This window comes from Brachyhypopomus gauderio, chromosome 15, assembly GCF_052324685.1.
Source record: "Brachyhypopomus gauderio isolate BG-103 chromosome 15, BGAUD_0.2, whole genome shotgun sequence".
In the NCBI taxonomy this organism is placed as follows: domain Eukaryota; kingdom Metazoa; phylum Chordata; class Actinopteri; order Gymnotiformes; family Hypopomidae; genus Brachyhypopomus; species Brachyhypopomus gauderio.
Window position 1 is genome coordinate 16,863,606 of NC_135225.1, and position 24,953 is coordinate 16,888,558.

General features: G+C 42.8%; 1 protein-coding gene across 1 annotated transcript; it reads right to left on the minus strand.

The window, feature by feature from the left end:
* Positions 1-19,220: 19,220 nt before the first annotated feature.
* LOC143476485 (transmembrane protein 121) lies at positions 19,221-22,222 on the minus strand. Its single transcript, XM_076974708.1, has 2 exons — positions 21,450-22,222; positions 19,221-21,243 (listed from the first exon to the last, which is right to left on the minus strand). Exon 2 carries the CDS (start codon positions 21,035-21,037, stop codon positions 20,060-20,062), a length of 978 nt encoding a protein of 325 aa, XP_076830823.1. The 5' UTR covers positions 21,038-21,243; positions 21,450-22,222; the 3' UTR covers positions 19,221-20,059.
* Positions 22,223-24,953: the final 2,731 nt, after the last annotated feature.

Here is a 24,953-nt window from a genome sequence, read left to right on the forward strand (position 1 = left end):
TGCAAATAAGTATTTGGACACCTGTGAAAATCAATTTTAATATTTGTTACAGTAGCCTTTGTTTGCAATTACAGAGGTCAAGCATTTCCTGTAGTTTTTCACCAGGTTTGCACACACTGCAGCAGGGATTTTGGCCCATTCCTCCACACACATCTCCAGATCAGCCAGGTTTCTGGGCTGTTTCTGAGAAACATAGAGTTTGAGCTCCCTCCAAAGATTTTCTATAGGGTTTAGTTCTGGAGACTGTCAAGGCCACTCCAGAACCTTGATATTCTTCTTATGGAGCCACTCCTTGGTTATTCTGGCTGTGTGCTTTGGGTCATTGTCATGTTGAAAGAGCCAGCCACGACCCATCTTTAATGCTCTAACTGGGGGAAAGAGGTTGTTCCCAAAAGTCTCGCGATACATGGCCTTGTCCTGCCCCATGTGCAGATGAACACCCCTAAAGCATGGTCCTTCCACCCCCATCACAGTAGAGATGGTATGGGGGGTGTAAAATGCACACAAATTAAGTGTTATATCGCGATCGATCGATCGCCAGTGGTTGGCGCCAGAGCGAACTAGTAACTCATTGAATCATAGATATGAATCAGAGGTAAATAAGCTACATTTTTTTTTCTCTGCATGAGAAATCGGAAGTGTGGCGTGTGAGCGTGTGAAGACGGTCAAATGCGTTTGTCTCACGCTCAATGTGTGAGAGTTGGCAACCTTGCTCATTATACACATATGTTATAATGTAGTTCTCCTGTAGTTCGTGTTGGTAGTGGTTTACAGAACAAAAAGTCTTCGTGCGACATGCCCTCATACTCATATCGCACGTAAATGAGCAAGTTTGCTAAATCTGCGACATCTATGGATTCATCTAACTGCAGTGAGAAGCATTTACTCATTTTAATTCTCTCGGTCAATGTTTGTCTGATGTTGTGCACCATTTCATCAATTCTGCGAGTTAATGTGGGGCAGTCATGGCCTGGCGGTTAGGGAACTGGTCTTGGGGCCGGAGGGTCGTGGGTTCGATTCCCAGGCAGGCCATGACTGAGGTGCCCTTGAGCAAGGCACCTAACCCCAACTGCTCCCCGGGCGCCGGGCTAGGGCTGCCCACCGCTCTGGGCACGTGTGATCCACAGCCCCCTAGTAATCACTAGTGTGTGTGTGTGTGTTCTGACTGCACAGATGGGTTAAAAGCGGAGGACAAATTTCGATTGGGGTGTAAAAAATCACAATTGACAAAATATGGCACATTAAATTAAATTATTAATGTGTCGTTTGAAAGAGGCACCAGGTCGAGCTGTTTAGCTACATTTTCTCCCCACATAACACGAGTCATCTCTTTTGCCAACGGTAAACAAAGTTCCTCACCAATTGTGTGGGGCTTACCCGCTTTGGCAATCCGCAAACTAGCACGGTAGGAGGCTTCCTGTGCCTTAGAGTAAAGGTCTGGGCAGGACTGCTTTTTTAATCCCGCTCCTGCCCGCTCCCGCTTGTTTTAGTCCCGCTCCCGCCAATAAATCCCTTGTTTTAATCCCGCTCCCGCCCGCTCCTGCTTGTTTTAGTCCCGCTCCTGCCCGCACCGGCCAAAAAATCGCTTGTTTTAATCCCGCACCCGCCCGCCACATACACATTTCTGTCGCCCCCGACAGAAACAAGCAAATGGTCGACAATTTCCATCTCCATTCATTACAATGGAATATGACTTCTATACATCAGACTTTCCTGTAGTTGGCTTAATTGTGGTGTATTCGCCTGTTTTAAGTGAATTTTCCACAGCTGAAACTGGTTGACCATCTACACAGTCTCTGCCATTTCTGTATCAAAATGACAAAATGACGCACACTTCATGTTCACGTGATCAGTTGCTTAGCCAATATTTTGAATTAGTTTATTGCTTACTTACTGAATGATTCGTTGTTTTCGTCCTGTTCCTTATGCATGGAAATCATTGCGTTGTTATTATTATAATTTTCTAGACTATTTATTAATTTGTGGGATTTTTCTACATGTATATGCGGTCCCGCTCCCGCATCGCCTGGACTAATTAAACTCCCGCTCCCGCCAGTAACAATTAAATTCTGTCCCGCGCCGCAAGATATTCTGACGGGTCCCGTGGGAGTGCAGACCTCTACCTTTATTGTGGATTTGCGCTGTTTCATATCTTTTAGTTTCTGAATTTCAGGACTTGTCATAATTCTATTTTAATTAAAAAAATGTTTTGTGTAAAAAAAAAAAAAAAAAAACTCAAAGGATCTTTTATTTTCTGAGCTCATCTGGCGTACCACCGCGGAGTGCTCTACCACAGTTTGAGAACCACTGTCTTAGTGTATTACTCACAGTAACCTTGGAAACAGTGGTGCCAGCTTTCTTCAGGTCATTGACCAGCTCCTCATGTGTAGTTCTGGCCTGATTCCTCACCTTTCTTAGGATCATTGCTACGCCACAAGGTAAGATCTTGCATGGAGCTCCAGTCCGAGCTCCAGTCCAGTCCATTTTCTAATAATTGTTCCAAAAGTTAATTTTTTCACCAAGCTGCTTGGCAATTGCCCCGTACCCCTTTCCAGCCTTGTGGAGGTCTACAATATCTCTGGTGTCTTTGGACAGCTCTTATGTCTTAGCCATGATAGTAGTTGGAATCTTACTTATTGTGTGGGGAGGACATGTGTCTTTATACAGCTAATGACCTCAAACAGGTGCTTCTAATTTAGAATAATAGGTGGAGTGGAGGTGGACATTTTAGAGGCGGACTATCAGGTCTTTACTATTAACACACAATAGTACGGCAGTAACACAGTAATAGTACGGCACACAAATAAATTATTTAAAAAGTAACTGCAGTGTGTTTAGGTGTACTTAGGTAGAGATTTACAAATTGTAGTAAACACAAAGTACACAAAGGACATTTTGGACAGAGGTCCTCATCAGCTGTGCAAACAAAGTGCTTCTGAATTAATAGGAGAAGGAACCAGTATATATATATTTAAAGGTGCAATGGTGTAGATCAGTTCTTTTTCTTTAAATTTTCAAATTTCATTTTCATAGCAACAACTGGCTATGAAAATAGATATGTTGTTAATACAATGTCCATTAGTATTAAAATACCTTGAGACCAGAAATGACATGTCCTTAATCTTGATGGTCTGAACAAACTGGTTCTCCTGGTCCAAGGTTTCTCCTGATTACATCTCTTGCAAGTGATGCAATAGACAACTACACCACACACACACACACACACACACATACACACACACTTTTTTAAACACTTCTCTCAATTGCATATTTACAGCAGATGTTTATAGGCTTTACGAGCACTTTGTTCTCAAGCACAAAGGCCAGAGGCCTAATTTGCCTGAAGCCTCAACCAATCATGTGAAGAAAATGTGCTCTAAGTAGAGGTTTAGCATAGCTGAAGGCTACTGTAGGTACAGTGGGGAAAAATCAAAAGCAATTTGGTACGATTTGTGCAGCTAACGCTTAACCATGTACAAAGGTCTGTAACCATTAACACACAACTATTGATTTAACAGTATATATGATGTTAACTAATTGTATTGCATTCCAGTTGAATTTGTATGTGCACACACAAATCTTTAGTGATTCACTTTGATGATGGTTGCTAGGCCAATCTGGCTGTTGTATAATATCTTCTTATAAAGACAATTTAATGGGAGCTTCTGGGGTTGACCTGTAGTTATGGACTATATTGGATTGTGACACTCTAGTGACACTCTAAAGTAGTCTAATATTGGTAGATTACATCTATTCCGAAATAAACGTTTTTAATATGGAAATCTTTGAAACAGTACTACTCCATCTCTGCCTTACATTACAGCCCTGCTGAAGCCACAGAAAAGCAGCATGTCTGTTACCCTGTTATTACAGGACCATCCTCAAAGCTGTCTCTCTTGTTCTTTCAATCTCTCTCTCTCTCTCTCTCTCTCTCTCTCTCTCTCTCTCTCTCTCCATTTGGTGAGGCCTGCCTGACACTCTTTGTTCAGTAAGTACCTGATTGTTCGGCCTTCTACCCTTCACAATTTTATTTCTAATGGCAAAGTATCTCCTTTAACATAGCAGGGATGTTTCCTGCAGCCACTGTAGGATGCTGGACCTTAAGAAACGCATGTTTGCTTAAGAAAAGCCATGCCAGGCGTAATTCTCCCCAGAGAGCTCATGGACCAACATTGAAAGTTTGCACAAATTCAGGTTAAGGTTAATATTTTACAAAGTCTGTATTTTATACCAGGTGCAAAACAGCTTTACTGAAGTTAACTTGACAAGGGAATAAGTCCAGGACATTAATGAAGAAGCCAAAGGCAAGAGTTTCAAGCACTAGTGGAAGGAACCATAAGAGAAACCGAGACTCTCACAGGCAGTCTGGCCTGTTCTGGCCCCTTCTGGCTTTTACCTGCCTCAAATACCGAAGTCTTAAAAATCTGTTATACTTTATTTTTCTCAATGAAGAAAATGATGAGTGGGTCCTTTGGAAGATGGATGAGTATTTTATTTAAGTATTTTTTTATTTAAGTATGATATTCTATAATTTAAGTAAGATATTTTATCATCATAATTTATCATACATTTTTAATTTATAGCTGGTATTCTGCCAAAATCATTAATTGTTTAAAAAGATAATTGAATTACAGTTCATTTTGGCTGTGATTTTTTGGTTGGCTGTGGTTCATTTTGGCTGTGACATTGTGATATTACGCACAGACATTGGAGAACTATCTAGTCGCAGGGCTGGAAATAATCTTTAGTCACTATGGTAACTGATGAAAAAGCATAACGTGAGAAAGGTCAGCATGTATATTTGTCTTGTTCCTGCATATGTTTGCTGTGAGAAGATTATGAGGGATGGAACAACATTTGTGGTTTTACCCACTGCTGTGGTGTGGAGGTGGTGTTTGTTTCGGATATAGGGAGGAATCAATGCTTGAGTATTTGCATAAGATCTCTCACTCTCTTCACTTTCTTTTTTGGGGATATACCTTGAATAAAAGTGTGTTTTATCAATCAGACAAACAGAGATGACCTTCCTTTTTGTGGCCAATAGAATAGTTATGATGATAGAGTCAAAAGCATTTAGTATTGTTTTTCAGGATTTTCTTAAGGTAGGTTTAGGATAACTAAACCTAAGGAAATTATTATTACATGTAGATATCAATATGTTGTATATTATATATTGTATTTTATATGCTACATATTCATATCATATTGCTATATACATTCTCCAGAATCAATCACCACTCCCATGCTCATCATCATATTGAGTTCACCTGCTACCTCCAGTATTTAAGCTTTCCTGTTGCGAAGTATTGCCATTATTCTTAGTGTGCATACCAAACAGTTTCTTTCATGAGTGGATTAATCTGTGTAGCTACTGTTTGCTATTCCTCGACTTCCCTCTAGCCTGCCTCCTTTAGATTTTTTATTAATTCCTCTGCCTTCACTCTGCGCTGGTTCTGGATTTTCTTAATGATTCAGTTTATACCTGCTTCTGGTTGCAGCCTCTGTCTGCCCCTGACAATCGTAATTCTCCAAGTCCTGTGGCTAATGAAATCTACTGGTCTGCAAATGTCTGTCTATGACTGCTCCCTTACAGAATACTTCACCACCTTACATATGGCAGACCAGGAAGCCATGAAACAAGCCATCTCCTCACATTCTCAGCTGGATATATGTTTGATTCATGGGGGACATGGCATGGTTTGTGTCTCGTGCCTCTCTCTCTGAAAAATGTTGAGGATGTGTATCTATTGGGAACTTTGATCACTGGGTTTCTGCTGATTGGATTAGGCTTTGCCCTTGTGAATCGGGAAATTAAAAGAGTGGGGTCAGTTATCGAAAGCCCATAAAAATTGCTCAATTTAATTGATGCGATGGGTAGAGCTGTCGAAATGCAGAATGTGACTGTCAGTAAAGCTTGGATTTGATCATGGAGGGTCTCACTGCTCTATGTGCAATGTTGGATCTTTTGTGAGACCACTGACTTAGTAGTTTCACCTGCTCAAGGATGGGCTCCTTGTTAAATTCTGCATTCTCGTTTATCTACATTGACGCCCAAAAAAGATTTTCCCTGAAGGTCATCGTCCTGATTACCTGCTCCTTCCCCCCCACAAACTGTCAGAAAATGGCCCTCACTCTCCACCATGAACTTTGACACAAAAACTGTGTGCCAGTCCTCTGGCTCCCCTCTCCCACGTCTAGATAAATCACGCCTCTCTTGCTTGACTGTCGGTGTAATCAATGCTTGTATGTGCTATGCGGATTTTTTGCATGCTCACAGACTGTTGTCCTGTTGCGAGAATAATCTGTGGTCATATTTTTTTCTCCTCCTAATGTTTATCTCTCTATTTCTCCCCCCAATCTGTGAAGGGCTACGCATGTCTCGATGCAGTGGCCACTCTGGGATTTTGGTGCTTTACAGCGTTTTGATCGTGGGATCAATGATTGTTCAATAAATCTTCTGATGCAGGATCTTGGACACATCATCGGTGATAGTACCTGGGGTCACAGGGGGTTTTGGGTCTTTCAATTTCAGACCCCTTCACCCAAGCGACCCGGCCAGGAGTGATCAGTTCCCGGCCTGTGTCCAAGAAGTGCTCATCCATGCTTTGTCCCTCTGGATCCACAGCCATTGTGATGCTTTCTCAGAGGCCTCTGTAGCTGAAAAGATGGCTCTCCTCCTACGTGCCCCTTTGATGCCTAGGAGACTGTAGGCCCTGCAGAGTGACTTCCCTGCAAAGCCCCTTCCCCCAACCTCAATGGGTAGGCATCTTGCACTCCACCCCCTGTTGGGGCAGTCCTCCACTAGCTCCGCGTATTTCTCCCTCTTCTTTCTATTGGCTTCCTCCATCCTCTCCTCCCAGGGCACCGTCTACTCCATCATGAGGTCCTGCTTGGAGGACTCTGATTGCAGCACCATGTCTGGTCTCAGGCTGGTTTCCATTGTGTTCTCGGGGAACTTCAGCTGTTTTCCCAAGTCCACCCTCAGTTCCTTTTGCTTAGTCTTTTGCTGTTCCCAGAAGTCCTTTGGTTGGGGAGGAGGTTTTTCCCCAGCCTTCACAAATAGTATTCTGTGCTTTCGTTGTTGCAATTGCTTGCTGTAGTCAATGGCACAGTGGATGGACTCGGCTCCTTCCTTCAGCACTTGGTCGTGGTGCCAGCGATAACGACCCTCTCCATGTGCCTTAGGACAGCTGCTGAGAATGTGCTCCAATGTTCCCCTCCCCTGGCACATGGTACATAATGGAGCTTCCACCTTGCTCCACAGGATCAAGAGAAGGTTACTTTTGTCATCTCTCATCTAACAGGAAAAGCATTGGATTGGGTTACTGCAATGTGGGAGGAGGGGATTACATCTATGTGCTGAGCCATTTGGGATCAGTTCAATGTGCTTTTTGACCATCCACGCGAAGGAAGTGCTTGTGGCGAAAGGTTACATCAATTACATCAAGGTAACCATACGGTTGCAGATTATCCATTGGAGTTTCACACCATTACAGCGGGCAGCAGATAGAATGGACCTGCCATGGTACTTGCATTCAGGCAGGGGTTAAACCAAGACGTCCTACATGATCTGGCATGCTGAGATGATGACCTTGAACATAATGAATTAATCAACTTGGTGATATGCTTATATCAATTCCTTAGAGAATGTAAGAAACTAAAGCTAGGCTCAGTTTCTTGGTCTTACTCACCTTGGCCCACTGTGGAGGGAAGGGAGCATTGCATGCGGAGAGGACTGTGTCTGTACTGTGGGGCGACAGGACATGTCATCTGGGATTGCACCTTGTGAGCAGTGCAATCCAGACACCTAGGGTAAATCACAAGTCAGTACCATGCACCGAGAAGATGAGCATACCAACCATTCCCCTGGCTAGAAATACACGATCCTGAGATCTCCTGGAAGACTAGAGAAATTACTTGCTGGTCACCATGATGTTTTACAAATTGCCTTAAAATCTATCACCTACCAGTATTGAAAGTCCTGCTCCCGACAAATTTTTCACTGCCAGTTGAATATCAAGATTTGTATTCTGTTTTAGCAAAGAAAAGGCTACTAGCCTACCCTCTCACCGAACGTGATTGTTCCATTGACCTAACAGAAGGGACTATGCTCCCGAAAGCTAGAATCTACCCACTGACACAAGAGGAAGAGCAAGTCTTAGAAACATATGTGGAAGAGTCATTAATAACCGGTAGGGGTGTGACGAGATCTCCGTGTCTCGTGATCTCGCGAGACTCAACTCCACGAGATTTCTCGTCGTGTTAAAAATCTGTCTCGCGAGATTTGATGACGTCACAATGACATGGGAAAATACAGGTATTACTATTGAAGATGCCCCGCCACTTTCAAATCGTTTGTTTGGCATCATTTTGGGAACCCGGCGGAAATGATTAATGGCAAGAGAGTGACTGATAAGACACTACATATGCAAACATTGTATGAAAATAATGCCGTACACCACGACTAATACGAGCAGGATGCAGAGACATTTACAGCTGCACGCACCACAGCTCAGTACTCAAATCAACACATCTCACTTGAACAGAGGTAGCAGGGACAGAACGGCGCTTTGGCAAGTTGAGACAGTAAAGTATATCGGGAGCAGTGTGGGGATGCTAATATTCTTAAAAATGAACATGGCAGTGTAGTTGCAGCAAATTCAGTGACATACTTGGTCAGGCTCAGTTTGCACTATTTGCACTCTGTATTGACAGAGAAGAACTTTTTGTTTTGTACATAATACAGTGAGTCCCCGCTTAACGACGGGTCTGGATAACAATGGACCGGAGTTACCACGACTTTTAATTTAATTTTGCGCGGTGCGCGGAGGAGCAGTGGAGTGTTGTGTAGTGTAGTGGAGTGTTGTGTACAATAAGCCCATCTCGGTAACGCGATCGCTCTTTCTCACGCTGTACGCACGAGAACATTGTTAGTTTTTTCTATACTGTATTTACGATCAAAGCGTACCTAAATATAGGGTCACGCTTAACGACGAAAACTGCTTTACAACGGACTTTTCAGTCTCTTACATAATGCATGTTAAGAGTTATAATAAAACATTTCAAAATGCATGTTTAAAGTTAAATAAAATTTAAATAAAAGTCTGTTGTCCAGTCACATAATTTGTAATTTTAGTGTTCTTAAAATCTCGTCTCGAATCTCGTGAGCCCAGTCTCGTGTCTCGTCTCGTCTCGTGAGCTGAGTGTCTCGTCACACCCCTAATAACCGGAGGTCCGCAAACGCGGCTGCAAGTAATAATCTATGTTCTAATCTCTATTTTTAATAATATCTCTATGCAAAGACATTGTAGAAACCACTACATGACCGATACATTATGACATCACTTATCTATGTTGTATCGGAAGAAGGTGGAACTTTCTGTTCTGATTCGACATCTGATTGGCTGGCAAGCTTTTTGTTGGCGAGCTGAACAGTTTTGTAGATCATATTTTGCAAACAGTTGCAGAAACGACACCTTCTACTAGCTAGCTTGCAGTAGCTAGCTAGCTAGCTATAGGCCTATAGGTAACATTATGATTTACAGTACATAGCAGTGATAAATGTATCCTGAAATCCTAAAATCATAAAACATTGATGGCTAAATGATTGCTATTTTACAATAATGCTCATTATAATAGTAGACGTACACAGCTAGGTTCACCTTCAGGCACGATGTGTACCACTAGCTAGCCAGCTGGCTAATGCTTCTGTGCAAAAGTCATTCATTATAAAATAGTCATGATTTTGTTTTTTTTTTTTTTACTTTTGCCTACATTGACTGTCCATTATTAAATGTTTACTTTGTTTCTTAGTGTGAAAGTATAGTATAAAATAAAATAGTATAGATGAGTGGATATGTTTTGGCCATGCTGATCACTACTCTATGCAGTTTTTTGTTTGTTTGTTTTAATAGTTGCTGTATTTTTTTCCAGCTTGCACACATGAATCTTGACATTTTGATATTCCAAGAAGCTTGATATGTAATAAAAAATCATTGATCAGTCACATTTTATCTAAGTCCTTCAGACCACTTTTATGCAATAAGTGATTGTAAAAAAAATATTTTTATGCATTATTTTTACACATTTCTATACTAGTTTTTGTGAAGCCAACACCTTTGCAATCTAATTTCAAACATCAGTATAGTACATTCATTTCAGTAGAGGTGTGGTTGCATAGAATTTGAAAATCGGACCTCATATTTTCAGCTTTAGGAAAGCTATAGGACCATATGTTACGGTCCTTAGTATAAGGTGGCTCGTAAGCAAAGGACGCAACATAAACAAACCAAGACACCACACGCGTAAGGTTCTTTGTCCAACAACTTTATATTTGTTTTATATTGTCTAAATTCCAAACATTTGTAAACAACTGAAGGAGATAACGTATGGAAGGACTCGTGCCAAAATAACAAATAAAAACAAGCTAAATGCCGCCCCCTTCTAACTTTCCTAAACAAAAAAAAAAACCCAAATAAACACAGACCAATCGTCCCTAACTCCCTATCCTCTCACAAAAACAGGAGAAAAGAACCATTCAAATAGGCACTCACCCCAACATAATACAAACGAAACAACACTTAATGAGAACATATGCACCCACACAAAGTCTGGTTAGGACTAGAACAGCTCATAAGGCGCAATAAAACACCTCTTTAGCTCTTAGCGCCCAAAACAAGGACTAACGTCACACATCGGTTGTGAGACTGACATTACACAAGTCAGACACAAATCAAAACACCCTACTATGCTATGCCTTGGCAAAGAGGACCGTGTGGTGAACTGAAAAACAACACACCATGGGCCACCATACCAGGAGCAAGAACTCCTTAAAAAGGGAATCCAATTATGGGAGTAGCCAATCCCGTCGTCCCATCGTCACATGGAAGCAGCCTTCCATATTGTCTTCTTGCTCGCTCGCCCTCTAGTGGACAACTTGCAAGAAAACCCGCTAGCACAATAAACGAAAAACCAGGCACGTAACACATACGAGATATGAGAAGAATTTGAAAATCGGACCTCATATTTTCAGCTTTAGGACCATATAATTTATTTATGCAATACTCAAATTAAACCTCATTAGGATGAGGGCTGAGATTGTTGTGAACATTGTTATATGAAACATATAGCTGTAATGTTATGAATATGTTTAGAGACAAATTTAGGAAAACACGCTTAATCATGCTTTCCATGTATTTGGTATTCCTGAAGATGTTTTGTCACACAGGGGAGTTTCCAGGGTGTGGTCTGCATTTTTTGAACGTGTGGGGGTGGCGGTCAGTTTGACTTCAAGTTATCATCCCCAGTCAAATTATCAGTATGAATGGCTGAAAGTTTTGGAGGTGCTTCTGCTTGGATAACCCAGCTGACTGGTCAAGGTATTTGCCATGGGAGGAAATGGCACACAATTCATTTGTGAGCTCAACAATTGGGATTGAGTTTTATTTTTCCAGCCTCCCATGGCCCCATGGTCACCAAATGTAACGGGCATTCCCGCAGGGGAGAACTAGATGAGTCACAGCAGAAAGGTGTGGGAGGACATGCATCAGTGTATAGAGTATTTGCTAAGGCAATGGAAGGACCAGGCAGATCATCGTAGGGGTGAGACTCCTGTATACAACCCCGGTGACCACATATGGGTTTCCACTAAGCACTGCCGCACTACGGACTTGGGCTGTAAGCCGGAAGCAAAATATTCTGGTCCCTACAAGATAGAAAGATGTATTAATTAAGTTACTTTAACGTCTGAAACTGCCTTGTCACAGCCGGTGGTTTCAGGTCCTTTGGAGGACGGTGGTCCAGCAAACATGCCCCCTCTCCCAATCAGTGGAGAGGTGGATCCTGTTTATGCTGTCTGATACATCCTGGATTCACAACTAAGAGGAGGAGTCGTGGAAGACCTGATTGATTGGGAGGGGTACGGTTTGGAGGTGTGGAGCTGGCTTCCACGTAAGGATGTGCTGGACCCAGGTCTGTTGGCTGACTTCCACGCCCGTTTTCCAGGGAAGCCTCCTCCTCACCGGAGAGGATGCCCCCATGCTGCGACGGTGAGGGGGGCCTGTGAAGGGATTTGTCGTCCTGAACGACCTTGTCCCGAGGTCATTGTGGATGCCTCAGTGGAGTGTACTGTCACATCGCTAAATTCTACAAGGGTTAACATTCCCCATAATTCTCTGTCCACAAATCAATCACCACTCCCAAGCTCATCCTTGCCAGAATATTGAGTACACCTGCTACCTCCAGTATTTAAGTTTTCAGCCCCCCTTTCCTGTTGTGAAGTATTTCCATTATTCTTAGTGTGGAAACCAAGCAGTGGCTGTCATGAATGGATTAATCTTTGTACCTACACAGATACAAAAAAAAAAGTCGGTTGTAACTCCAATCCGTCGTTAACCAGACCCATCGTTAAGCAGGGACTCACTATGTGTGTGTGTGTGTGTGTGTGTGTGTGTGTGTATATATATTTGTTTTATATATATATATATAAAACAAGGTTTAAAAGTGTGTGTGTCTTGCGTCCATTTTGCAGTGCAAATAATGCAATAATCGCTAGATGTATGATGGTAGAAAAACATTTATCTACCTAAACAGGAAATTCTTCAAGGTTTGCACAAAGCTGACTTGTCTCACAAGCTGTTCAAGACAGACACTTTTACTTTGTGATAATATGGCTTTTGGGAAAGAAAGTGTGAAATCAGTCAAGAGAAACTGACCTGGCCTGGCAAAAAATCGATGGCTTTAAACAATTAGGAGTGGCCAGGCTAACAGTGTGGTGCCTTGTGTAGCAGCCTGTCTTTCTTACCACATCTACTGACCTCATCTCCCACATCACTGGAAGCTCAGTTGTGTCATGCCTGAAGCAACGATAAATAGCCTTCAGGTTGTACAGCAGCATTTCTGAATGTCAGGTCTGCCACGGCAATTGGATTGGGAGCAGAGCTGGTCTGAAGTCAGTGAGTGCAGCATACCAAGGGTTCACATTCATTACTGTGCTTCTCTGCAAGACTGATCAGGGAGACGCCAAGCAGGAATCTCTTCTAACACACAGGTGCTGTCTGCATGTTCACAGGTTGAATCTGATTGGTGAAGCCATGGCTGCTCGCACTGCAAATGTTACATCACACCATGACAAATGTAATGATGAACAGAACAGATTTTCAGGACTGCCAGTATTTTCCAACATATATGAAGACAGTACATCACGGCTACTGTAATCTTTAGTATGTGCTGTAGCTTCACTCTTGGTATCCCTCCTCCCTTCCCTTTTACTCCTTTCTTTAGACAGATGATCAACAGTTTAACAGGGCAGAGCAATCAGACATGTAGTACACCAAAACATTTCATGAACTATGAATCAGTCCCATTCTTAACATTACTTTGGCAGTTCACACGGGCAATGTCCCATTGACATTTACAGAGGAAGTGAGTGTTTGTGTGTATGATTCTGTTAGTGTGTGTGTGTGTGTGTGTGTGAGAGAGAGAGAGAGAGTTTTACCTTCCATTTTTTTACCTTCCACTATTTCAGTTTGAGCACAGATCACTTTAACTGTAATTAATCTTAGGCCAAACCTTCATTTCTCGTCTCCGCGCCGCCAGCATCTCTCAGGAGAACCTTCTGCACATGTCCTATCTGCTAATTAGTCACAATCAGGCTAAATGACCCACAGATGTGTGGAGCGAGAGAATAGCCTCTTAATTTGGTGCCTCATGGTGTCTCTGTGACATCTACACTCCTCAATTGGGAAGCAGACCCAGTGTGCAGACCCAGTGTGCAGCCCCTGAGGCGACGCTGGACACACGCTCAGAAAAGCATTCCAGGGATGGTAGTCAGAATTCGAGGGTGAGACTCGAGAGGAAGGGCATTCAAGGCGAATCCTTCATAAACAAGAACAACCAAAAAAACGACAGTGAACTGTGAAACTGCAAACACGAACTGTAGCACAAGGGGTATAAATACAGTAATAAACTAATGAGGTTCTAACATGACAAAAGGGCAGGCCATTAGGTGCAGGCAAAATAAACATAAAGCAGGTGGACAAAAGGCATTGGAAACTAACATTTTTTAGATACCAGTGGGGGACTGGCAACACAGACAAGTTCAGGAAAGACACCAGCAGGGGTACCGGTGACACAGACAGGGCCAATTAACGAACCACCAGTGGGACCAATGATGCATTTGGATCCATGAGTGAGACCAAGAATAGCAATGTAGACAGTACCAGGTTTTTAACAGAGACTGGACCAGACCAGGAGTTCACACACTAGTGTGTAGCAATGCCAGCTGGTGGATTTAAGAGTTTACATGCCAGTAAATCACAGCACAGATACTCACAGCAGAACAGATTTTGTACTTCTGCAAGTAAGTACCTTTCTGTTGTTTTCCACAAACAACAGAATCATATTGTAATGGGAAAAAGAACTGATAGTAACATCTATATTGGCACTCGGATAAATATACATATATACAGTTACACTACATAAACACACATTCCCTCAATCATTTTCAACACATTTTTTAAGACATATTTCACCCAATATTAGACCTCCCCATGTGGACAGGCTCATTGCTGACCAGATTACAAGTTAATACAAGATTTTTTCATTTAAAGTTGTGTTTATATTTGTAATATAAACTAGTAATAGGCAGGGGCTAGCTAGTTGGTTTGCTGAAAAACTGAGTAGATTGGGAATTTTTCAACTTTTGATTGTATATACAGCCACCAGGTGGTGTAGTTTTGCACAATATATTTTTGTATTTGTTCTTTTGCTCTCTAGGTGTGTGTGTGTATGTGTGTGTGTGTGTGTGTGTGTGTGTGTGTGTGTGTGAGAGAGAGAGAGAGAGAGAGACATGTGTTGCTTGTTTTATTGTATTAATAGCACAACTCAAGTAACCACAGTACCATCAGGCATTTCTCACAGATTGTGAAGAGCTGTGAAATTCAAGTATACCATTGGGTTTCTAACTCTAAATAGGATGTATGAGACTCTGTGTTAGCACTTCTGTGGATGTTGTATGCTGACTAAACATGTTCACATGACATTTTGTGGTTGCTATGCTCATTATGGATTATGCTCCACTGTGGATAAGAATAAACCAAGCATTGCCAGGTGCCCTCTTTGATTCAAATAGACAAACACGGGTGTGCCACATGGTCCTCAGCCCAGGCAGGCAGAAGAAGCCTCCACCTTGGAGCTAACAGCCCCCACAATAGAGAAGACATGATAGGACTGATCAGCCACAGTGATTAGAACCATCCAAAATCACAGCACAAACAAACAAATAACTAAATGTATTCCTTCAATGTTAATAGTCTAGGAGAAATGTAGAACTGGTGTTCTATCCCAACGTCATCTGTGTCAGAGATATAAACACCACACCATTTCAGTTAAGGCTGTGGAGATCCAAACCAACTTCAGGTGCAATCTTTGTAGAATGAATGAAGGACACTTGATGCAATTAATTGTTTTCAGTGCTTGGACCATTACAGAACTGTTTTTTGCAATGTTGAAACTAATGTGTGTGTGCCATATTTTGTCAATTGTGTTTTTTCACCGCAATCGAAACACACACACATACACACACACACACACACACACACACAGAAATGTAGAACTGGTGTTCTATCCCACAATCCATAATGACAGGTTAAGAGATATAATTGCTTGGTGTGCACTCAAAACACCAAGCAAGATAGGATACGATAGAGTATAGGTGATCTCTGTATTCCAGTGACGAGGATCTACGGTGCTGGCATGTAGCCTTCTGGGACTTGTGGTCTGTAGAGGCACAGAACGTGACATTGGTACATTTTTTTAGTATATTTGGGCAACATGGTGGCTTGGTAGTTAGCACGTTTGCCTCTCAGCACTGAGGTCTTGGGTTCAAGTCCTTATCTGAGTGGAGTTTCCATGTTCTCTCCATGTTCCATGTTCTCACCCCATTCATTTTCCTCCGGGGTCTCCGGTTTCCTCCCACAGTCCAAAGACATGGAGGTTAGGTAAATTGGCAGTCCCTGATTCCCCGACAAATTCTCCCTGAGTAGGTGTCTATGTTTCGTCATGTCCAATAAAAAGCAGTTGTCTGAGTGTGTGTGCTTGTATGCCCAGTGGTAGATGGTGCTCTGCCACTAGGGTCTGTCCTCTCTCCCCTTCCTGCACCCCATTCAGTCCCCCAGGGGGATGTGGATCCCGATAGAGAGTACGCTGTGCGCAATTGGCTGCCGCTTCTCACCGGAGTGTGATTGGTTGTACCTGTATTAAAATTGTAAAGCGACCTTGGGTATATAGAAAGGCGCTATATAAGTTGAACATTCATTCATTTTTATGCATTAAATATCCATTATTACTGATACTGGCATGATTGTTTTCTTATTTTGACAATAACTAATTGATGCCCTCATTTTGGACCAGCTTTAGATCTTTTTAGTATAGATACTGTCTCTGTTGGGTATGCAAGATATATGTCATATCTGCCCCCCCTCTGGTCTGTCTTCGTTTTGGTATTTCCCTTGTTGTTCTAGCCATGACCCTTTGTTACAGCTGTTCCATGTTAGTTTGTCTTAGTTGTATGTGTATCTTAGTTGTATCAGGCGTCTGGACTCTACTCTCAGAGTACATTGTCCTTTCTTGTATCATTGCTTTTGTCAATAAATACTGGTATCCATGACTTTTCTATAATTCGTGTTTTGGTAGGCTTCAGTGTTTGTGTTTGGACAAAGCTCTGTGTTTCATTTCAACGTACATGTAGTTTTTATGTTGTTTGGTCTATCTGTTCTAGAATCTGGTTTAGGTTTATATTGCATGATTGAGTGCATGTTTCATATCTCTGTACGGTTTTTTGTTCAACTGTGTTTTCTGCTAGTTCTTGGTTATATTTCGTCTTAGTCTTTGTCTGAATTCCTGGTTGAGGTTTATTGTCATTGTTTTTTGTGTAATCCATGTCCTGTCTATGTCAGTGTGACCTGTGTATGCTTGAGAGTATGAGAGTATGATTGGTCATTTTCAGTTATTCAGCACCCATTCTTCACTACATCTAACTAAATGTTAAATGAAGAGAAGTAGTTTGGGCTCCCCACATACTTATGTGTGTAAACAGTGTGACAGTATATCAGTGGAGGGAGGCATATTGGCTGTATGTGAGTGGGATCGGAGGGATAATTATTACAGCTGGATTTCTGGAGTGTTTTATAAAATTGAGAGTGTCAGTGAAATTGCAGCCCCTAATCAGTAAACCTGAAAGGACAGATGGAGCAGTTGGAGGAGAGATGAGTGAAGAATGATGGTGGAAGGAGTGAAAATGGGATTGGATAAAAGGTGAGACGAAAAAAAAAGATGGGGGGTAGACATAGCTAGACACAAACGTATCACTAGAGGGATGGATTATCAGCAAGGACACAGTCCTGATTGCACCATTGATCTGCATCAGATAGGCCTTTTATAACCAAGGAACATCTGAGAGGGCACGTAGTGAAAACCTACCGCATGCCACATTCTGCTACTATTCATGTTCCCATACACCTGCTTTATATACATCTATGATTCACAAGTGGTGGTTACACAGTACAAAACAGGAATTGAGCAGTGCATTGGGTGGTCAGCAGCACAACCAATCAAAAAGAGTGTGAGGAGTGGTCATTGACAGAAAGCCTTATTAGTTATTTCTGTATGTACATGGAGTTCCTTTATTGAAAGGTGGATGTAATCATTTAACCTCTTTCTACTCTACCTTGAAATTACCACCAGATAGAATGTCAATGAACAGTTGTGTCAGCGCATGCCATTCTAAAGAGGACATTATACTAAAGCAGTAGTATAGGGCTGGCGTCTGCATAGATGCCATATGAGTAGGTGAAGGGAGTCCATGAGATCTGTACTGTCTGTGTGTGCAGGAGGAGATCTGAGAACTGCTGAATGTGTGCTTAGTTTGGTGTGCCATCTCCTTGTCTCTCTTTCTCCCTCTCTCTCTCTCTCTCTCTCTCTCTCTCTCTCTCTCTCTCTCTCTCTCTCTCTCTCTCACACACACACACACACACACACTGCTTACTGTATAATTTCTGGCATATGGACCATAGTGGTCATTACCCATGTTCTTTACAACCAACACATGCAGAAGGACATTAGGTTTGCTTTCCACTCACTACCATGTTAGAGGAATTCAAACTAGAGTAATTTAGACTTGTTTAGGGAAATACATTTAACTTGAGCAGCTCCCTAACCCTATCATGTAATCCTAATTCCTAACCCTTATATAACCCTAACCTCTAACCCCTGAATCTAACCCCTTACCCAATCTGTGGTGTGGTTAATTCTTCTTTTTCCTTTTCAGTGCTGTCTGAGGTGTGGGAGGTGGGTGTGGTGTAGGAGATGGAGGTGGAGCAGATGTTGGATGTATAGGAGGTGGAGGTGGAGAAAGTCTTGGATGTGTGGGATGTGTTGCATGTGTGAGAGGTGGAGGTGTTGGAGGTGTGTGAGGTGTTGCATGTGTGAGAGGTGGAGGTGTGTGAGGTGTTGGATGTGTTGCATGTATGAGAGGTGGAGGTGTGTGGGAGTTGGAGGTGTGTGAGGTGTTGAATGTGTGAGAGGTGGAGGTGTGTGAGAGGTGGAGGTGTGTGAGAGGTGTGTGAGAGGTGGAGGTGTGTGAGAGGTGGAGGTGTGTGAGAAGTGGAGGTGTGTGAGGTGTGTGAGAGGTGGAGGTGTGTGAGAGGTGGAGGTGTGTGAGGTGTTGGATGTGTGGGAGGTGTGTGAGGTGATCTCCACTAAGCGAACTTGTATTACAGAGAGGGAAAAGAAAGCCCAGCGCACAGCCGTGTGATCTGCCTCACTGTGCCAGTGCCACTGGTGCATGACCACAGACTCATCTGCTTATTTCTGTTCATTCATTCATCAGATCAGACAACAGCAGAAGAAGAGGAATGTGCTGGAAGACATGCCTGCAGACAAACGGCATTAGCTGAAAGGGTCTGGGTTAGCCATTAGCCTTTAATTGAAAATTAGAACAGTGAGGAAAATCACTGGCCATTTTCCCTTTGTAACACTGTTTAATTTAAAGCCCTCAGCAGAATTTTAATTACGACATCAAACATGCTCAATCTTCCCCCTAATTGGTGAATTAGTCTATGTCCTCATGTGAGCACCCAATGCAAACAAACACACAACACAGGTCTTATATGTACACAATACTTTATCAAAGGACCACATAAAAAACACATTTTCCTCTTTAAAAAAGAAAAAAAAATCTCTTTCCATAGAGGACTTGGGCACACATAGTATTTTTTTAATGAATTTGATTTGAATTAATGTTAATCAAAGCGAACAGACTCTATGGAGAAAAAATGAACAGCACAACACACGTTTCTGATTTCAGTGTCATTAATAATCACACTTTTGAAAAATATATTCATATATAAATCCATACTATTGTAATGTTGATTAGAAAAAATACATAATCCAGTGCACTCTCTCTGCATGCATGGTACAGTGGGCAGTAAAGAAATCCCACTCATTTCTGTTGAAACTGTCAGTAAAACTAAACAGAAGTATTTTTAGCAGATTAGATTTTAACATAAAGGTGACATCTTCAAAAAAAAAAAAAAACTTGGCAATGCAATTCCACATTTTTCTTTTTTAAGTGAAGCAACAAAGTTCCCCTGTTAAGATGGCAGGCTGTCATTTTCTGGCTGAGCTAAGCTTACACTCACTGCTCAGCAAGCACTCTGAAACCACCTGCAAACATAATCATACATAATCGCAAACACATGTCTCACGTCTGACCTCATACAGAACCATACATGAGCTCAGACAAGTCTTTCATGCGGCACCAGACATGCCCCCAGCTTCCCACTCCGCTACGGATCAGGAACAGGCGTGCTCGTTAAACCCAATAGTCTGCTCCTTAACAGGGTGGCAGAAGCCGTGATGGGAGGCGTCTGCACTGACCCTGCACTCCCTGCACAGTGGCCATGTAGCCAGCGCTCCAGTTTCACCCTTCACCTCATCGGCATCCATATGTCCGCATCTTCAGGAGCATGCCTGGGAGCGAACAATGCTTATATTCCATGTGTCATGTGTGCTCACATGGGGTCAGTTCAGCCAGAGCTGCCTGGTCCTGCAAGTTAACTTGCGCTTGGGTGGATGCCGCACGACTGACCGGCACCGAGTTCTTCTGCAGCTCGATCCCAAAGGCGGGAGAGGTACCGTGAAGCCCGAGGGCTGGAGGAGCGCTCTGCAGCTGTCTCCTGTACTGCACGAAGCTGCACGTCTTCAGTGTGATGGCCAGAATGTTCTTTCCCATCAGGATCCCCGACACCCTGTTGTCCTTGTACAGGACCATGTTTCCTCCTCGGATGAAGAGGGTCACGATGTTTATGGTGACCAGACTGAGAATGGGGTACAACATCATCTTGTGGGGGCTGATGTTCACACCCTGCATGCTGATCTCGCTTAGTGACACACATGGCAGCACCAGCAGGAGGATGTAGCAGTAAAAGAACATGAGGCCCTCAGCCCACAGTGGAAGGCCTTTCTTCTGCGGCTCCCACAGGTTTGCCTGGATGTCCAAGACGTCCAGCAGGTCCACCACCACCCAGAAAAGTCGATTTCGAATTTCCTCTTTTTTCTTGAAAGCCCTCACGTACTCCATGTGATCAATGGCTACTAAGATGATGAACAGGACAGGGATGCAAATAGAAAGCAAAAGTGTCAGAGCTTTGCGAGCTAATCCATCCAGACTCTTACGGTCAGCTTTGTAGTTCTGGTAGACGAAGTACACCTTAATCTCCAGGACAAAAATGTAGAGGAACCAGAGGATCATAGCATAGCCACGCTTAGCAGCTCTCACCTCTGCACCCACCCACACGGCCACGTAGCGCAACACAATCAGAAAGCACAGGTCTCCCACCGTCACCATGATGCAGATCCCCACTTTGCGTGGCCCGTGGTTCTGCTCGACGAGGTACGCATCCATCAATGCCATGCTGCTCATGATGATGATGGTGGACAAGCAGACATGCGGCTTGTTGGTGGGTGGGGGCGGGACCATCCTGCCACAAGCTGGCTGCTGGAGCCTCGTGGATGGCCCCTAATTTGTGGGTTCGGGGAAGCTCCTTGGGGAAAGTGGGTGAGATTGGATAACCTCAGACTATGCTCCCTCCCCCTGCTGACTGCATGGCCGCTGACCAGAATGTACTAACTGGGCACGCTCAGACCACCTTGATGGACACTTGCTGTCTGAAGAGCCTGTCACATCTGTGTTAAAGTAAAAGACTGAAGTAAAGCCAGTAGGACACAGATGGTCCAAATCAACAAATATTCATGCACAACCTCTCTGAGTACTGAAATGAATGATCACAGAATTGTAATGTCTCATTCAAAACGCGATAAGAAATTCTTTTTAAGTAGCATATCATTTCAAATACTAGCAGTTGAAAGCATAAGAAGGAATGTGAACTTACTTTTCACTCAATTCAAATTTCTTCAGACTCGCTGACCTCCATAGGAGAATGCTCTGAGAGCAAAACAGGGCAGGAATCCATAAGAGTGGCAGAGAGAAACTGCAAAGAATCCAGTCCCTGAACTCGAGTGTTAAATCCACTAGTCATGGATGTTTCTTTAAGCTAAAGTAAAAATAAATCAGAAATATTGCACAGTTAATCCACTTAAGTTTGCACAACTCGAACTGGACCACTGGAGACAGCTCAGAAGCTGCTTGTAATTTTGGCACAGAGCAAAAAAGAAAAAATAACGAATGTCTTCCTCTTCTTTCGTCAGAAATGTATCACATTTTATGCTTTCAGAAGGAAGTGACTTCAGGCAAAAATCCTTCTACTGTTGCTCTTTTACTTCTGAAATCACAGTTACCTTATTTAAAAAACAGCTCATTACAAAGATAAAGTGTTTGCATGAGGTGTGTGTGTGTTAGGGGGCTTGGGGTGATCTGTCGGAATGCTAGAGGATCCGGCGAACGCGGATGCAGGTGTTTGTATGGAGCTGCATGCCCTGAATGGCCAGTCCCTCTGCTGCGTGGGAAGCTGTCGTCTGTCTCCCTCTCTCCTCCTGGCTGGGGAGCGTGGGGGCTCTGCTCCTCTCACCACCACCTCCGTCTCGTTCTCTGGCTCTGAGCTCAGGAGCACTGCATCACGGACGGCAGTGTGCTGGGAGTGAGTCCTCCCTATGTGTGAGTGAGCGAGCGAGAGAGAGAGTGAGAGAGTGAGTGTGATTATTAGACTGTGTGTGTGTGTGTTTGAGAGTGTGTTAGTGTGTGTGTGTGCACGTGCACAAGTGTGCATGCGCATGCGTTTTTGTGTGTGTGAGCATATGCGTGTGTGTGTGTGTTCGTTAGCATATGCATGTGTGTGTGTGTGTTTGTCAGCATATTCATGTGTGTGTGTGTGTGTGTGTGTGTGTGTGCTCCTTTTGCCTGCTCCTCTCAACTACCACGATGCTGAATCTCCTCAGACTAACTCCCCTCCCCCCTCAATATCACCCCCCGCCCCTTGCATTCTCCTTCTCTCCATCTCTTCCTATCTGTCTGTCTCTCTCTCTCTCTTTCACTCTCTCTCTCAGTTCTACCCCCTCCCTCAGACTTCACTCATATGTATGAAGGCGCTTGCTGTGTAGAAGCACTGCTTGCTGGACCACAGCTGCAGAAAAGCACAGAGAGTAAGCCGAGAGGGGTTAGAAGAGCGGACACGGAGAAACAACATTAACACACACACACACACAAATATATATATATAGATATATTTAGCATCTTGTCTCACTTCTCAACCTCTCCATGTGCTTTTCAGACTTTTCAGACGGGTTCGTTGCCGTTTTGCTCTTGTTTTTGCTTCATGCTCCTACCTCATGCTTGGGTGTATTTATGTAACCTCATTCACACAACAGTGCATCAAAGCCCCACCATGTTTTAACACAAAGGTCAGCTGCCCTTTTCACTTCTCACCCCATAAAATGCAAATGCTACAGCACCTTTCTGAAAGGTATGCAAGCAGAATAGTCCCTATGTAGTCATGTCAGGAAAAACAGATATTTCATGCCATGTATGTCGCACTATATATTGACACAGATGTGCGCAAAATACTCTATACAGTGAGCAATGTATATGCATAGACTACTGTAATGCCTTGTTTTCATCTCTCAGTGTATCAGCTCGTGGACGTTTACAGATAATCAAAACGCTGCAGCGAGGTTACTGACCAAGTCAAGCAGACAGTCTCGCATAACTCCCATTTTAAAATCCTTACACTGGCTTCCTGTAGAATTCAGGATCCAGTTCAAAATTTTTACTTTAACATACAGAGCTCTACACAACACAGCTCCTGTGTATGTCTCTGACCTGCTCCACCCCTACACCTCATCGCGATCACTCAGGTCAAACAACCTGAGTTTACTGCCTGTGCCACGCTCATGTCTAAAGACTTGTGGAGACCGAGCGTTTAAGGTGGTTGCTCCAAAACTGTGGAACTCGCTTCCACCACATTTAAGATCAGCTGACTCTGTGGATACTTTTAAAAAACAGCTAAAGACTTTCCTTTTTACGCAGGTGTTTAGTTAGTGGTGGAGGTTGCAGCCGTTGACCTTGTGCACTGTATTTTATTTCTGTTTTATAGTGTGTGTTTTTGTGTTTTTATTTATTTTATATTTTTGTTATTTTATTTTATTTTCCGTTGTAAAGCACTTTGTGGCTTGTGCCTGTGAGAAGTGCTATATAAATGAATTTTACTTTTTTTTTTTACTTTTTACAATGTTTGTACAAAAGCAAAGGCTAGTGTGATTCATATAAATCACCATTCCTGTACATTTCTGTATATTTCATATAAGTTTCAAACTAAATCAAGAGTACACCTGTCAACCCAATCCTACAGGTGTAATGTCCGACAGGTGTTAACTGTTATATTTACACTGCAGTGAGTATAACTGCCTACACCGCTCGCGCGAGGTGGGCGGAGTCGCGCGCTACGGTCACTTGCAAAAGTATAAACCAGGCTTTACAGTCCTAAAGGTGTAACAATCCTCCAGTTGTTAACTATTTCATTCCTAAAGGTGTAACAGTCCTACAGGTGTTAAATATTACATTCCTTCAGATGTTAACTGTTACAGTATAGCAACATCTAAGTACATAAGTTTACTGTACTTGTAGCATTTTTTCAGTTATTTTCAATTACTCATTTCAGTACTCTATTTGTATGCACATATTTTCAACTCCAAATTTTGAAATTTGGAGTTGAGTTGTGAATTCTGAATTTGGTCATGAATTCAACACAAGAGGTTTTTGTAACAGTATGGCACACATACCTCCAGTATAGGTTTACCTGGTATGGTCTGCTGTGTGCATCTTTTTTCTATGTGTTTGTTATTTCAGGTAGTGAGGACACTGCGCCTGCCCTGGTTTAGGAGGGACACGCCTACTTCCACAGACACATCCTCCTCCTCCCACGCTCAGTCACAGGCCCTGCCCCTCTCATTATCCTCTTACTAATAGGTAATGCCATTCACCTGTACATTGTTTCACCTCTCCACTTTTAATCACTATTTAAACCCACAGGTTTTTGCTGTCATGGCTGTGCATTGCATGCTGAGCTGAGAAGTCACAGTACCAGTCCCTACTTCATAGTAACTGTTGAGACGCTTTTACTACAATTCCTGACTAGTGTTTGTTTTACTGCATAGTCAGGTATTTGCTTTGCTTGTTGTTGAATGTCAGTGGAGAATAAGGACTTTCCCAAAAAACCCTTGCCTCTCGCTCCCTCTATGCCACTGTTACAAACAGTATTTATAGGTTCATATTTATACTACAGTATTTATAGTATTTAGAGACTTGTATTGTGTAAATATTTACGCAATAGTCAGTGGGTGCTGTTCTGACTTGACAGTGATTTTCTGTATATGTGTGTTTTTAACTTGGGTTTACTTCAAGTTCAAGTTCTTTTTGAAGGATTAAATATGTTTAATTTGAG